The sequence below is a fragment of the Nannospalax galili genome, unplaced genomic scaffold (assembly GCF_000622305.1).
Source record: "Nannospalax galili isolate Female #2095 unplaced genomic scaffold, S.galili_v1.0 scaffold159, whole genome shotgun sequence".
Classification (NCBI taxonomy): Eukaryota; Metazoa; Chordata; class Mammalia; order Rodentia; family Spalacidae; genus Nannospalax; species Nannospalax galili.
In genome coordinates, this window is record NW_008343239.1 from 44,319 (window position 1) to 58,110 (window position 13,792).

Here is a 13,792-nt window from a genome sequence, read left to right on the forward strand (position 1 = left end):
CACAGTTGCACATGCCTTTAATTTCAGCACTCAGGAGGCAGAGGCAACGGATCTCTGTGAGTTCGAGGCCAGCCTGGTCTGCATAGCGAGTTCCAGAACAGCTGGGGCTACAGGGAGACCCTGTCTCAAAAAGACAAGAAAAAAAGAATGTTTGCTACTCTTCCAGAATATCTGAGTTTGGTTCCCAGCACCCACATCAGGGTGAACTCTTAAGTGCTTGTAACTCCAGTTCCTGGTAATCTGACACTATCTTCTGGCTTCTATAAGCACCTGCACGTGCACACACACACACACACACACACACACACACGGTCACACAGATAATTAAAATAAAAATGGTCAGTGAAAGCTTCTGATACACAAAATGACTTTTATTAAAGACTAAAATTCCTTATTAACATCATTCTTCTACAGCTTTGATTTTTTTGACATAACATTTCCTGGATCCACTGAAAATGCAAGGTGGTGCTATAAAAATGCATATTTATTTATAATATGCTTGTCTACTCTCCAGTAGAACTCAGCATCACTGCAAAGAAAGATTACACATAATTCCTATGTCCTTTGGGTCACCTGACCATTGATCTGATGCCTAACAAGATAACCCTTCATTAGCACTGTTACATTTCTTACATCAGATTTCTCTCTGCTCTAAGTTCTTTTGATGCAGAATGAGGAATGCACTTGTGATGGAATTCCCATAATTTCTATTTTTCTATCTCCCAAAACTTTGCTCCTGTGAACCTGTAAAAGATTCATATTGTTGAAGCCAAGCATGGTGGTGCATGCCTTTAATCCCAGCACTCAGAAGGCAGAGGCAGGTGGATCTCTGTGAGTTTGAGGCCAGCCTGGTCTACATAGATCCAGGTCATCTGGGGCTACAAGGAGACTCTGTCTCCAAAAAAAAAAAAAAAAAAAAAGATTCATATTGTCTGCAGTTTTCCCATATTTAACACATATATACTTTTTTCTAGCATACTGTGAGGCTTTTTACATCAGTTAAGGGATAAATATTAACAAAGGTTTTCCCATATTTACTGTCTTCATATAAGGTTTCTCCACAGTATGAACTCTGACAAAATTTTCATCATTTCTAAAGGTCTTCCATATCCACCAATCCATGAATTTTCCTCTCATAAAAGGCTTCTGATGTTGAATTAAGGAGCTGTGACTCAAATTTATAATGGCAAGTACTGCTTCAAGGAGTCTCTCTCTTACATGACTTTTCATAACTACAATTGCTCATATAAAGACTCTTCCATGCTTACCGCACCTTTGAGTTTCTCTGTATTATGTGTTCTTTGGTGGACTGTAAGATTTGAGCCTTTATTAAAAGCTTTCCCACATTCATTACATTTATATGGCTTTTCTCCAGTATGAATTCTCTGATGTACAGTAAGGTTTGAACTACAATTAAAGGTCTTCCCACATTTAATACACTCATAAGGTTTCTCTCCTGTATGAATTCTGTGATGCTGAAGCAGGGAGGATCTGTACCTGAAGTCTTTCCCACATATATTGCATTCATAAGGCTTCGATTTAATGTGATTTCTCAACTGCATATTCAGTGATTCAGGCTGGTTGAAGGACTGCCTACATTTCTGACATTCAAAGGGTTTTTCTTCATTATGAATATTCTGATGTTGACTAAGAAAAGAGAGCCTATTAAAAACTTTCAGACATTTGTTACACTCATACTGTTTCTCTGTTGTGTGAATTCTTTGATGTCTAGTAAGGTGTGAGCTACAGCAAAAAGCTTTTCTACATTCACTACATTCGTAAGGTTTTTCTCCGGTATGGATTTTCTGATGGTGAATGAGAGATGATCTATGAATGAAAGCCTTCCCACAAATTTGACACTCATATAGTTTTTCTTGAGTATGAATTCTCAGATGTTCAATGAGATGTGAAACACGACTGAAAGACTTTGCACAGTTCATACATTCATATGGTTTCTCTCCAGTGTGAGTGCTCCGATGATTAGTCAGGGATGAGATATGGCTAAAGGCCTTCCCACAGTCAATACATTTGTAGGGTTTCTCTCCACTGTGGCTTACCTGATGTCGAGTTAGGGACCAACCATGGCTAAATGTCTTCCCACACTCCTGACATTCATAGGGTTTTTCTCCTGTATGAATTCTCCAGTGGCGATTGAGAATTGATTGTTTGCCAAAGGTTTTTCCACACTCTCTGCATGTATAGATCTTCTCTCTATTGTAAGTCTGATGAAGGACAAGAGATTTGCTCTGGCTAAAGGCTGTCACACTTCCACTATAATTCAAAAGTGTCTTTTTGTCATCGGTTTGCTCACTTTCCTTAACTGACTTCTTTGGTAAGCTCTTTTTCAACACAAGTTTCTGTGATTTCCCTTTGGCAGAAATTCTCTGTGGTTCAGAGAGAGTAGACTTCAAATGGAAGATGTCGCTAAGTGTGCTGTATTTGTAAGCATGCTCCCCAGTGGGGTTTTTTCTCAAGGTGAGGCTCACTGGTCTGACATGGTCAACCTGACATCCATGCTTTTCGTCCAGATTCTCCACATATTTCCAGTCATTGTTAATGTTTGAACATTTATGACCTTGGTTTACCTTATTTTCTATTATTACTGTTTGGGATGAATCTTCATCATAAATATCATTTGTTGAGAATTCCTTACTTTCCCATCTTGATTCCCAATCTGAAATATACCGAAAAGGCAAAGTGCTTCTTTTTCTGTACTTTTTGAAATGAAACTTCAGTGGTGGAAGTAGGTAAACTAGGTATCAAAGACCCTACAAAACACATGGCTCTGACAAGTCATATATTCAATGATTTCTGAACACTCTTCACATGCAGCAGAGAATACAGACAATTCACAAGGGAAGACACAGACTATGAATAGGGAAAAGGATGAAATATGAACTATTTGTGAATATAGGCACAATATATGAAGGGAAAAAAATGAAACTATCAGGAAAAAAAATGTGGAAAGCATTTTGGATTCCAAGCCTATATCCCATGAAAGATCATTTTATCTTATAGTTTTCTCCATCTGTCAATTAATCTTAATTTGTCATGAGAATAACAGGCTTTATGTTATTAAATGGTTAGTGATAAAATTATGCAAATTTTGATCATCATGGTTCACAAAGACATAGGCTGTCAAAATTTATATAGTATCTGGGTGAAATCATATAACTTATTAGATTTTAGAAAATATTCCTAAAAATGTATTTTTATAAAGTACTAAACTTCCTTTAACACATTCATATATCACCTATGAAATTCAGCTTTAGAGGAAAAGTGATTTTCTTATCAATTGACAACTTTTACTTTAAAACCAACTAAGTTTATTTTTTTTAATGCTATTTTTGAGACAGGGTCTCCCTGCAGCCCCAACTGGCCTAGAACTTGCTATGGAGACCAGGCTGTCCTCAAACTCACAGAGATCCACCTGCCTCTGCCTCCCAAGTGCTGGGATTAAAGGCATGCGCCACCACGCCTGGCTCTAAGTTCATTTTTTTAAGTGAACTTAACAAAAAGCTAATTTGTCTTATTTTGTCACAAATAAAATAGAGATAATTATTATCATGGCAAATCCTCCTTTGATTAGATGACATGAGTTACAGATAATGATCTGGAATGGTAGAATGATCATTTTGAAATCTAAGCTAAGGATTCCTTAATGCCTTCACACTTACCACAAGCCTCTTTCACAAAGACCTTTGCCTGATTCACATGACTCACCTAGAAATATACCCTTTGACAGTTTTTTCTCCACCATCCAGGGTTCTTTTCCATCCTCCAGTAAAGTGATCACATAGGGTTTAGTTATGGCAAGACCTGCTTATAGGTAGAATACAGAATTTATTTACACTGTGATCCTCAAGGACGAGAGGCCACCACAACAGTGACTAAAGGACAGATCAAAGGGCAGTCATTAAAATGAGAAGATTAACTTCAAACAAGGCACAAGAATTTCACATTTTCTTGAGAACTAGACACACAAATTCAACCATTTACTTCGCAGGTTCTCCAACAATTCCTAGTGACAAAAGAGTTCCCCTTTTGTACTGGATAGCCTTACCTAGAGAGACCAGGCTCTCATAATTCTGGATCATCACATCCTTATATAAATCCCTCTGAGCAGAATCTAGCTGCATCCACTCTTCATGAGAGAAGTCTATAGCCACATCACTAAATGTCACCTGAAATAACAAAAATATTAGGTTCAACCAGATCCCAGGCCTTTTCTGAACACAGGGAAAGAATAAACACATATCAAGGAAACTATTATAAAGGAATACTCTTAGATATACTTAGAAATTTATAAATAGTACTCATTCACAGTATTTTTTTAAAATAACAATTTTTAAAGCTTAAATGTTCAATAATAGTTTCTGGGTTAATCAAATTAAAATATATGCATTTGAATGCCACAATTATTACATTTTATTTGTGAAATACACATTAACAGTGGCAAATTTTGGGGGGGGAGGGGGGTCTTTTTGAGACAGGGTCTCCCTGTAGCCCCAGCTGACCTGGAACTCCATATGTAGACCAGGCTGGCCTTGAATTCACAGAGATCACCTGCCTCTGCCTCCCAAGTGCTAGGATTAAAGGCATGCACCACTACACCTGGCCAAATATTTCATTCTAACAATGGTTGATTCAATGGTCTGCCACTTTTAAATTTTTTCTTCAATTTTTATATATACTATTTATTTATTTAGATTTTTGGATTTATTTTCTGTGTATGAGTGTTTCGCCTACATGTAAGACCACCCATGTTGTACAATACCCATGGAAACCAGAAGAAGGCATTGGATCAACCGGAACTGGAGTTACTAATGGTTGTCAGTTGCCTTTTGAGTGTTGGGAACCAAACCTGGGTCCCCTGGAAGAGCAGTCAGTACCCTAAACTGCTGAGCCATCTCTCAAGACCTTTTTATTTTTTTGAGATAGGGTCTCGTATATAGACCTGGCCTGGAACTAGTTTTATAGACCAGGCTAGCCACAGGCTCATAGAGATTCACTTGCTTCTGCTTTCTGAGTGCTGGGATTATATAGACCTGGCCTGGAACTAGTTTTATAGACCAGGCTAGCCACAGGCTCATAGAGATTCACTTGCTTCTGCTTTCTGAGTGCTGGGATTATATAGACCTGGCCTGGAACTAGTTTTATAGACCAGGCTAGCCACAGGCTCATAGAGATTCACTTGCTTCTGCTTTCTGAGTGCTGGGATTAAAGGCATTTGCCACAATGTCTAGGAGGTCTCTTAATTTTTTGATAATTTGTATGTATGTTCTCCAGTAACACTGGTTTTTCCTTTTTGTTTTCTTTTGGGTTTTGTTTAGGTTTAGTTTTTTGAGAGATGATCTCCTATTTAGCCCAAGCTGGCCTCAAATTCACAACCCTTCTGCCTCAGATTCCTAAATGCTGAGATTACAGGCATTTGCCACCACATCCAGGTGATCTTTAGCTTTAGAGAGAATTTTTTCCTCTGTTAGATGTTGGGGAAATATTTTCTTTAATATTTTATTATTTTCATTTTATGTGTGTGCGTGTATTGTCTGCATGTAGGGGAGAGCACCCATGTCATGCAATGTCCATGGAGGTCAGAAGAGGTGGCTGGATCCCCTGGAACTGGAGTTATGGACAGTTGTTAGCTGCCATGTGGGTGCTGGGATTTGAACCCAGGTCTTCTGCAAGAACAACCAGTGTTCTTAACCGCTGAGCCATCTCTCCAGCCCTGGAAATAATTTAAAAATCAATTTGCCAATGCAGATAATCCTCTCCATAAATTAAAAGAGAAAGCAAATAGTTTTATTCTTGAGTAAACATTAAACCGGCCTGATAAACATCACAGGCAATCTACTCAAATTAGAAAAGCAGAAAGAAATTTCATTATTTAAAAAGCCAGACAGAATTTATCCCATCTTCAAAATAAACAAAAAAATTACTGGGTTATGCTAGCTTTATCGTAACCCAAATTTTTTTCTTTTTCATCTTCCCCTACTTTCTACAGCTTTTTTGAGACAGTAGCCCATGCTGGCCTGGAATTCGCTATATGGACCAGGCTGGCCTCAAAGTCATAGGGATTCACCCACCTCTGCCTCCTGAGTACTGGAATTAAAGGTATATAGTCATATAGGTTTGGTTTTGTAGCCTTGGACAGCACATACATAAAACATTTCCACCAACACAGTGTTCTATTAGATGGCAAGAAACCAGATCACCTGATATAGCTTTGCTAGCCAAAGAGCAAACAACTTAAAATTCTAAACTCGCACACTGAGTTGTAATAAAAACAAAAAACCTGGCATGCAATTTAAAAGAATTCTATATCCAACTACAGAGATATTTGCACATCTATGTTCATTGCTGCTCTATTCCAAATAGGTAGAAAATAGAGTCAGTCTAGGTGTCCATCAACTGATGAATGGATAACGAAAAGGTGGTACATATACAGCAGAATTTTATTCAGCTACAAAGAAAAATGAAGTTATAAAATTTGCAGTAAAATGGATGGAACTAGAAAATATTATATTGAGGTGACCCAGGCTAAGAAAGACAAATGTCATATATTCTCTATCATATGTGGATCCTAGCTTTGAACTTTTAGATATATGTTTTTAAATTGAATGTGCTGGTAGAGGCCAGGAAGCTAGAAAGGACCCATTGAGGGAAGAGGCCTTAAAGGGGGTAAGGGGGACATTTCAAAACAGGTGATATGAAAGGGAGCAGATACTGGGAGCAGAAAGGCTTAAGTGTGGATGGCAGTGGGGGAGGAGGTTAACCAAAACTAGGAATGTATGACAAAGTCATATGGAAACCCACAATTTTGTAAATTAATTAGAAAACTGCAATAAAAAAAATGAGAGAGGTATCCTACACAGGTGGATGCTGTTCCCAGAAGTCACAGGTTCTTAAACAAAAATCCCAGTGCAAGCTGTGGGATACTGTCTTATATGCCGTTGGTCAAGGAAGTCTCAGAGACCTCCAAAAAATAGAGACTATTGCTACTGCTCTTGGATGCCTACAGAACTGGATGATGAAGACCCCATTGCTGAAGACACCACATACTCTGATTGTAAGACAAAAGGAAATCAGGCTGAAACTGAGCTGGAAGCTCCCTTTCTGATGACTGGTTTTCATGGTACCAGAGGTGTTATGTTGGCTGCTGTGGGAGAAATCGTCAACACTCTTATCCACCTGTGAACCCTGGGAGTTACAATACCAGTCTCCCAGGCAAATGTGCCCACTGGTACAAGAGTGGCAGCACTGTGATGGAGATAAACCAATCACTTTCTGATTGGATTCGAGGCCTGCTCCACAGGAAGGAATTCATGCCTGGTTCTGTAAAAAGCCCATGGTTGGGAGGTGACAAGTTTAGCAGGAAACCTACTACTGTTATTTTGCTAAATGGACATGTCAAAATGCCTTTGAAATATTTATGCTTATACCCATAGGTTAGTGCTGCTGTCAGCCTTGGTCAAAGCATCTGCTTGCAGTGGGCAATGGTTAATGCAGATTCAAAATGGTCAAAGTGCTAAGAATAAACCACTGTAGAGGGCTCAGCGCTAAATTGGACCTCTATATCACTCCTCCCCAGGCTCAGGGAGCACTGCAGAAGAGAGGATGGATGGAAAGCGTGTAAGCGCCAGAAGATGGACAGGAATGCTTCTTCTGGACACGATGTGGCTTGTTGCATCTGTGAACTCACAGCAGCAGTGGTTACCTTCACAGAGGGGCCTCTCTGTGGAGCTATAGGCAGTTAATGGTTGCTAGGGGAGGGAAATCACATTCCTCCGTGTTGTAACCACTCGTAAATTGCCCTTGCTCAAGTAAATTGACCTCATACCCATGCTCATGCAAGCAACTCTAATTAAAAAGTAGGACACACACACACACACACACACACACACACACACACACACACACAGGAAAGTAGGAGGTGAACCTGCTGGGAAGAGGAGGTTCAACAAAGTTAGGTTACAGACCCTCTAGCTGCCTTTCTCTCCCAGAAACCAGGCCATGACCCACTGCAGCACTCTCTCTGGGGCAGAGTTGATAAGAAGACCTGCTGAGCCCTTGCAGACCCCTCCCTCTTACAGCTTGAGCAAATGCAAGACAACCTTGAATGAAAGCTAGTCTTTATCAGCGCCTTCCTGTCTTCTGGAACATATATGCCAGGTCAGGCTAGGTCAGGTGGTACAAAGCTTGCCCACCCACCATGAAAACTTAGAGGAATCAAAACTGCTCTCTGTCTTACAGGGTTTCAAGGTAAGTCCCTCCTTCAAGGCCCTATTATGGCTCGGAATGGTCATGATGCCATCTCTCTCCTAATGCTTCCCTCTTTGGGGCCCCATCAAAGCTTTCTATGGTCCTGAGTCTGTAACTCTCCTAATCTCATCTGAAGGATAATTTCATGTCAGCTTCTTTCAGTGAACCTGCCTTCTTTTATAATGGGCAGAAGGAAATATGAGAGGATAATAGGGAGGGCAGGAATATAATCAAAGTACATTATACATGACACTGAAAGAATAACTATTAAAAAACCCGACTCAAGCTTGTGGAGACTGTTCTAGCAGAAGCCAGTACAGGGAAGTACTGAGAGGCAGACCGTACTTGGATCTCTGCTAGGACAGCCATCCTTTCCTGTAACAAAAGGAATCCAATCCAGTCCCTAAATGGATTTTGTCAGGTGAGAACTTGCATGAAAATCAAAGAAAGCACTCAAGAGCCCTGATTTTTTTCTTTCTTTCTTTCTTTCTTTCTTTCTTTCTCTCTCTCTCTCTCTCTCTCTCTCTCTCTCTCTCTCTCTCTTTCTTTCTTTCTTTTTGAGACAGGGTCTTCCTGTAGCCCCAGCTGTCCTGGAACTCACTATGTAGACCAGGCTGGCCTCAAACTCACAGAGATCCACCTCCCGCTGCCTCCCAAGTGCTGGGACTACAGGCGTGTGCTACCACGCCCAGCTAAGAGCCCAGATTTTTAAAAAGTGTTTCAGGAAGCCTGGAGTTGGGGCACAAGGCTGTAAGCAAGGGAGACTGAAGTAGGAGGATCATGAGTTTACCTCATCCTAACTCAATCCACCCTCCCCCGCATAAAAAGTTTTCAGTAATATTTGGAGATATAGTGACTTACCCAAGGCATTACTTTGCAATTTCCAAGTCAACACAGTTCTCTTTCCAGACTCCAGGCTTATAGAAGGGCCATGTCTAGAGAAAGGCAGGGCAAAGCAAAGGGAAAAAAACAGGCGTGTCTGTGACACCGAGATGGAAAAATACATAGATAATCCCCCTCTGGGGTTCTGATGTCTCCCTATGAACTAAGGGTGATTCTTGGCACGAAGTAACTATTTACTCAGTACCACCTGTGAGGAAAACGTACTATTTTGTATATAAAAACCAGATTTTGGGCTGGAGAGATGGCTCAGTGGTTAAGAACACTGACTGCTCTTGCTAAAGACCCGGGTTCGATTCCCAGCACCCACATGGCCGCTATGAACCATCCTTAACTCCAGTTCCAAGGGAATCCGAAATCCTCTTCTGACCTCTGCGGCATTGCACTGACAGGGGTGCGCTCTCATACATGCAGGCAATACACTCATACACATAAAAATAATTTTTAAAAAAATTTTGTCTTTTTGAAGCAGGGTCTCCCTGTAGCCCCAGCTGTCCTAGAACTCACCTATGTAGACCAGGCTGGCCTTGAACTCACAGAGATCCACCTGCCTCTGCCTCCTGAGTGCTGGGATTAAAGGCGTGCGCCACCACGCCCGGCTAAAAAATAATAAAAATATTTTTAAAAACCAGATTTGTAAATAATGATGTGGAAGAGCCTATTCTATCTTCTCGATCCACCGCAGGTGTTCGTGTCATTCCAGATTTACTTTCTGAACGATGGCAACACTGACTCTCGGGAATATTTAACCATTGATCAAGCGTCAGTCTCAGGCATGAATTAAATTTAAATTTCTTAAATTTAAATTTTTTAAATTGAATTTAAACCATCTTCGGTGGCGTTCGCTAGGCGTATGTACTAAGCCGGCTCATCCTCCTGTTCATTCTCCCATCTCTGAGGGCCTGGGGGCCGGGAAGGCTGAGCTGTCACCGCGCTGTAGACCCGCGGACGGCTTGTGTTCCCCTAACTGACGCCTGCGGGCTCCGCTCGCGGTCCCCGGCTTCCGGTAAAGGCTTGCTCCCCAGACCGCACAGCCCCGGGTCGTCCTGATCCGCTTCCCGGCGTACCTGAGACACTGGGCACTGGGAGTAGACCACCACCTACAGCAACACCAGGTCGTAGGCGGCGAAGGAACTTTCCCAGAAGCCTCCGCGCCTGCCCGCCCCTCCCTTCCGCGGCCCGGAGAAGGTGCTTGTCCTTACTGATTACGCAAGTCTCCATCCCAACGTCCAAACTACTGAGGCCTTGCTGTTAGGCTCCTGTGCTGTTTGAGGTTTTGGTGCTCACTTGGGCAAGATTGTAGTCCCCAGAATGTCCTATGGTCAGATTATCAACAATGATAGTTATCCATCAGTTTAGGGCTTTTCCCGGTAGTTTGTGCAGACTTATCCCCTGGCTAGTCTCAGAAAACCTTGAAAATGTTGAATTCATGGGAATGTATTAAGGTCAATAACCCTCATCCTGGGAAAAAAATCCCTCTGCTCATAGTCCTTAGCCTGATCCACTTCTGTCTCCAAAAGCGCTTCTTTGGCTACTCCACACTACCTTAACAGACTACAGGCATGTACCTACACAAGCCAGAACAATACTAATGAATATTGGTTTGTTTGCTTTTCTTCTAGTTAGCTTTCTGATTTTGTGATAAAACACTGACCAAAACCAACTTGGAGAGGAAAGTGTTTATTTGGCTTACACATCTTGATCACAGTCCATCAATGGGGGAAGCCAGGCAAGAACTCAGAGCAGGAACCTGGTTCCAGAAACGGAAGCTAAGACTGGCTTGCTTCCTCTGGCTTGCTCAGCTTCATATGCAGCCCAGGCCCACCTGCCCAGGGAAGACACTGGGGACTGGGCTGGGCCCTCCTACGTCAATCAGCAATCAAGAAAATGCCCCACAGTGGAAAGATTGTAAGAGCCAGGGAGGAGGTGCATGACTATACAGAATAGTCCTACAGGGGCCTGGGACCTTCTCATGCCAACCTACAAGGATGGTGTCAGCATGCACTAGATCCATGCAAATTTAGGCAGACAAAAACCCAGCACAAACTGTGGAAATTAACAGCAAGCCCCAACCATAATCGAAAAATTATTGGCTGAATATTGCTGGGTGAGGAAGAGCTGATCTTCTTGAAGGGAGAGACTCTAGATAGGCTGACTAAAGCCCAGTGGACGAACTTGCACTGAGGGACATTTCAGGACACTAACTTTACATAATAGTCGTTAATACAAATGACAGAATGTATGAATTCCCATGGGGGGGTGGCTATGGGAGGATGCCAAAGGGGATGGGGGAAGGAGGTATAAAGATGATTTTATGTGTGAAATACACAAAAATTCAATAAAAAATTAATATTTTAAAAAGTCCCACAGACATGGTCACAGGCCAAACTAATGGAGGAAATTTCTCAATTGAAGTTTTTCTTCCCAGGTATCCCTAGTTTGTATCAACTTTACTATTTTGATAATCTAGGTATGAAATTAAACTACACAGCTTCCCAACTTGAACTTCTGTTTCTTTTTCCCTCAGGCTGGAATCACTGTCTCTTAATGAGGTTAGTCAAATTGCAGTTTGTTTGTTTTTTTCTTTTTGAGCTGTCCTGGAACTCACTATGTAGACCAGGCTGGCCTTGAACTCACAGAGATCTGCCTGCCTCTGCCTCCTTAGTGCTGGGATTAAAGGCGTGTGCAACCACGCCAGGCAAATTGTTTTCTTAAATTCGATTTTTTTATTGCTGAGATTGAGAATGTTTTTCTGTATCTATTAGCCTATCTCCTTGTCTGAGAACTGCAAATCGCATGTTTTTGGTCATTGTCCTCTTGCAGGCCGGTTTTGATTATTGTATTAGCTGGTACTATGAGACATGCATATTAAAAAAGAAATAATGAGCTGGAGAGATGGCTCAGTGGTTCAGAGCACTGGCTGTTCTTGCTGAAGACCCAGATTCAGTTCCCAACATCCACATGGTGACTAACAACTGTCCAAAACTACAGTTCCAGGAGAGCCAGCACCCTCTTCTGTCCTCCACATGCAGGCAGTGCACAACATGGGTACACTTACATACATGCAGGCATACCACTCATAGGCATAAAATAAAAATCAAAAACAATTTTTAAAGAAAAACTCTGACGCATAATATACAAGAAATAACTCAAAAAAGATTATAAAACTGGAAGTATGAAGCCTCTATTAGGTAACAAAGGAGGGAGGGTTGTTTGTTTGAGATAGGGTCTCACTGCTATAGTTGTGGATGATCTGGAATTCCTAGAGATTGACCTGCCTCTCCTTCCCTAACACAGGCATTAAAGGTATGTGCCACCGTGCCCAGCATAAGTGAGTTTTCTTGTCTTGGAAAACAAGTATTAAAATATACACCAAAAGCATGTTCAGTAAAACAGGGAAAACACACTATATCAACAGTAAAACATTAAGTGGGAAAGACTATAAATTGAATGAAAACACAAGCCATATATTATATTGACAGATCAAGAATCTAATGAAGGGTATGTGTCTAACTCTATTCAGGCCTCTCAAAATTCAATAATAACAAAAAAAAATTTTAATGCACAGCCAGTGTGGTGGCACATGCCCATAAGTCCCAGCACTGTGGAGGCAGAGGCAGGACGATCAGCCTGGTCTACATAGTGAGTTCCAGACCTAGCAGGGCTACATAGACCTTCTCTCAAACAGTGTGCGTGTGTGTGTGTGTGTGTGTGTGTGTGTGTGTGTGTGTGTGTTTAATGGGCCAAAATTTGAAAAGATGCTTAACCAAAGATAAGGGAATGGCAGTAGTATAAGCATTGTAAACATTAATCATTAGAAAGATCCAAAGGAAAAATCACAGAGAGATACCAACCAGTAAACACCTAATATCAATGATAAAAACTAAAAAGTCTGGCTGGCCAAAGGAAGTTCTAGTACAAATATAGAGCAACCACCCGTGTCTGGTAGTTGAAAGTTGGATAAACATAGAGGAAACAGTTTGCCACTTTGCAAAAACAACTATTTTTTTTTTTTTGGTCTTTTTGAGACAGGGTCTCCCTGGAGCCCCAGCTGGCCTGGAACTCACTATGTAGACCAGGCTGGCCTTGAACTCACAGAGATCTGCCTGCCTCTGCCTCCCGAGTGCTGGGATTAAAGGTGTGCACCACCACACCCGGCCCACAAAAACAACTTTTGACTCAGTATAATTATGTTTGTTGATCTACTTATATTTATCTTCTAATGCTCTGGCATTTTTTCTGTGTTTTTTTGGGGGGCAGGTGGGGTTGGTGCTAGGGATTGAACCCACAGCTTTGTGCATGCTAGGCATGTTCTCTACTACTAAACTACATCCTCAGTGTGTTTTTTCTTAAGGTTTTATTTATCTGTATGTGTCTGTGTGAGTGAATGCCACCTGTGTGCTGGTGCCTACAGAGGCCAGAAGAGGGTATGAGATCTCCCTGGAGCAGAGTTACAGGTGGTTGTGAGTCACCCAGTGTGGGTGCTGGGAACGAAGCTTGGGACTTCTGGAAAAGCAGCAAGTGCTCTTAACTAAGCCATATCTCCAGCCCCAACATGTTTTTGTTTTTGTTGTTTCTTTATGCTTTGCTATTTTGATTTTGAAACCAGAGTCTCACTATGTATGCCAGG

The 13,792-nt window shown here is 41.5% G+C and overlaps 1 protein-coding gene across 6 annotated transcripts; it reads right to left on the reverse strand.

Annotated features, from left to right (window-relative positions):
• Window positions 1-346: 346 nt before the first annotated feature.
• On the reverse strand, window positions 347-10,310 carry LOC103739138 (zinc finger protein 181). Of its 6 annotated transcripts, none has more exons than XM_008839436.2 (5): window positions 10,230-10,310; window positions 9,124-9,197; window positions 4,064-4,184; window positions 3,724-3,822; window positions 347-2,674 (listed from the first exon to the last, which is right to left on the reverse strand). In XM_008839436.2, exons 2-5 carry the CDS (start codon window positions 9,130-9,132, stop codon window positions 1,233-1,235), a joined length of 1,671 nt encoding a protein of 556 aa, XP_008837658.1. In that variant the 5' UTR covers window positions 9,133-9,197; window positions 10,230-10,310; the 3' UTR covers window positions 347-1,232. The 6 variants fall into 6 exon arrangements, with proteins under 6 accessions (XP_008837658.1, XP_017655242.1, XP_029422489.1 ...); XM_017799753.2 differs by lacking the exon at window positions 10,230-10,310 and adding an exon at window positions 9,670-10,162; XM_029566629.1 differs by lacking the exons at window positions 9,124-9,197; window positions 10,230-10,310 and adding an exon at window positions 4,518-4,763.
• Between the last annotated feature and the right edge of the window lie 3,482 nt (window positions 10,311-13,792).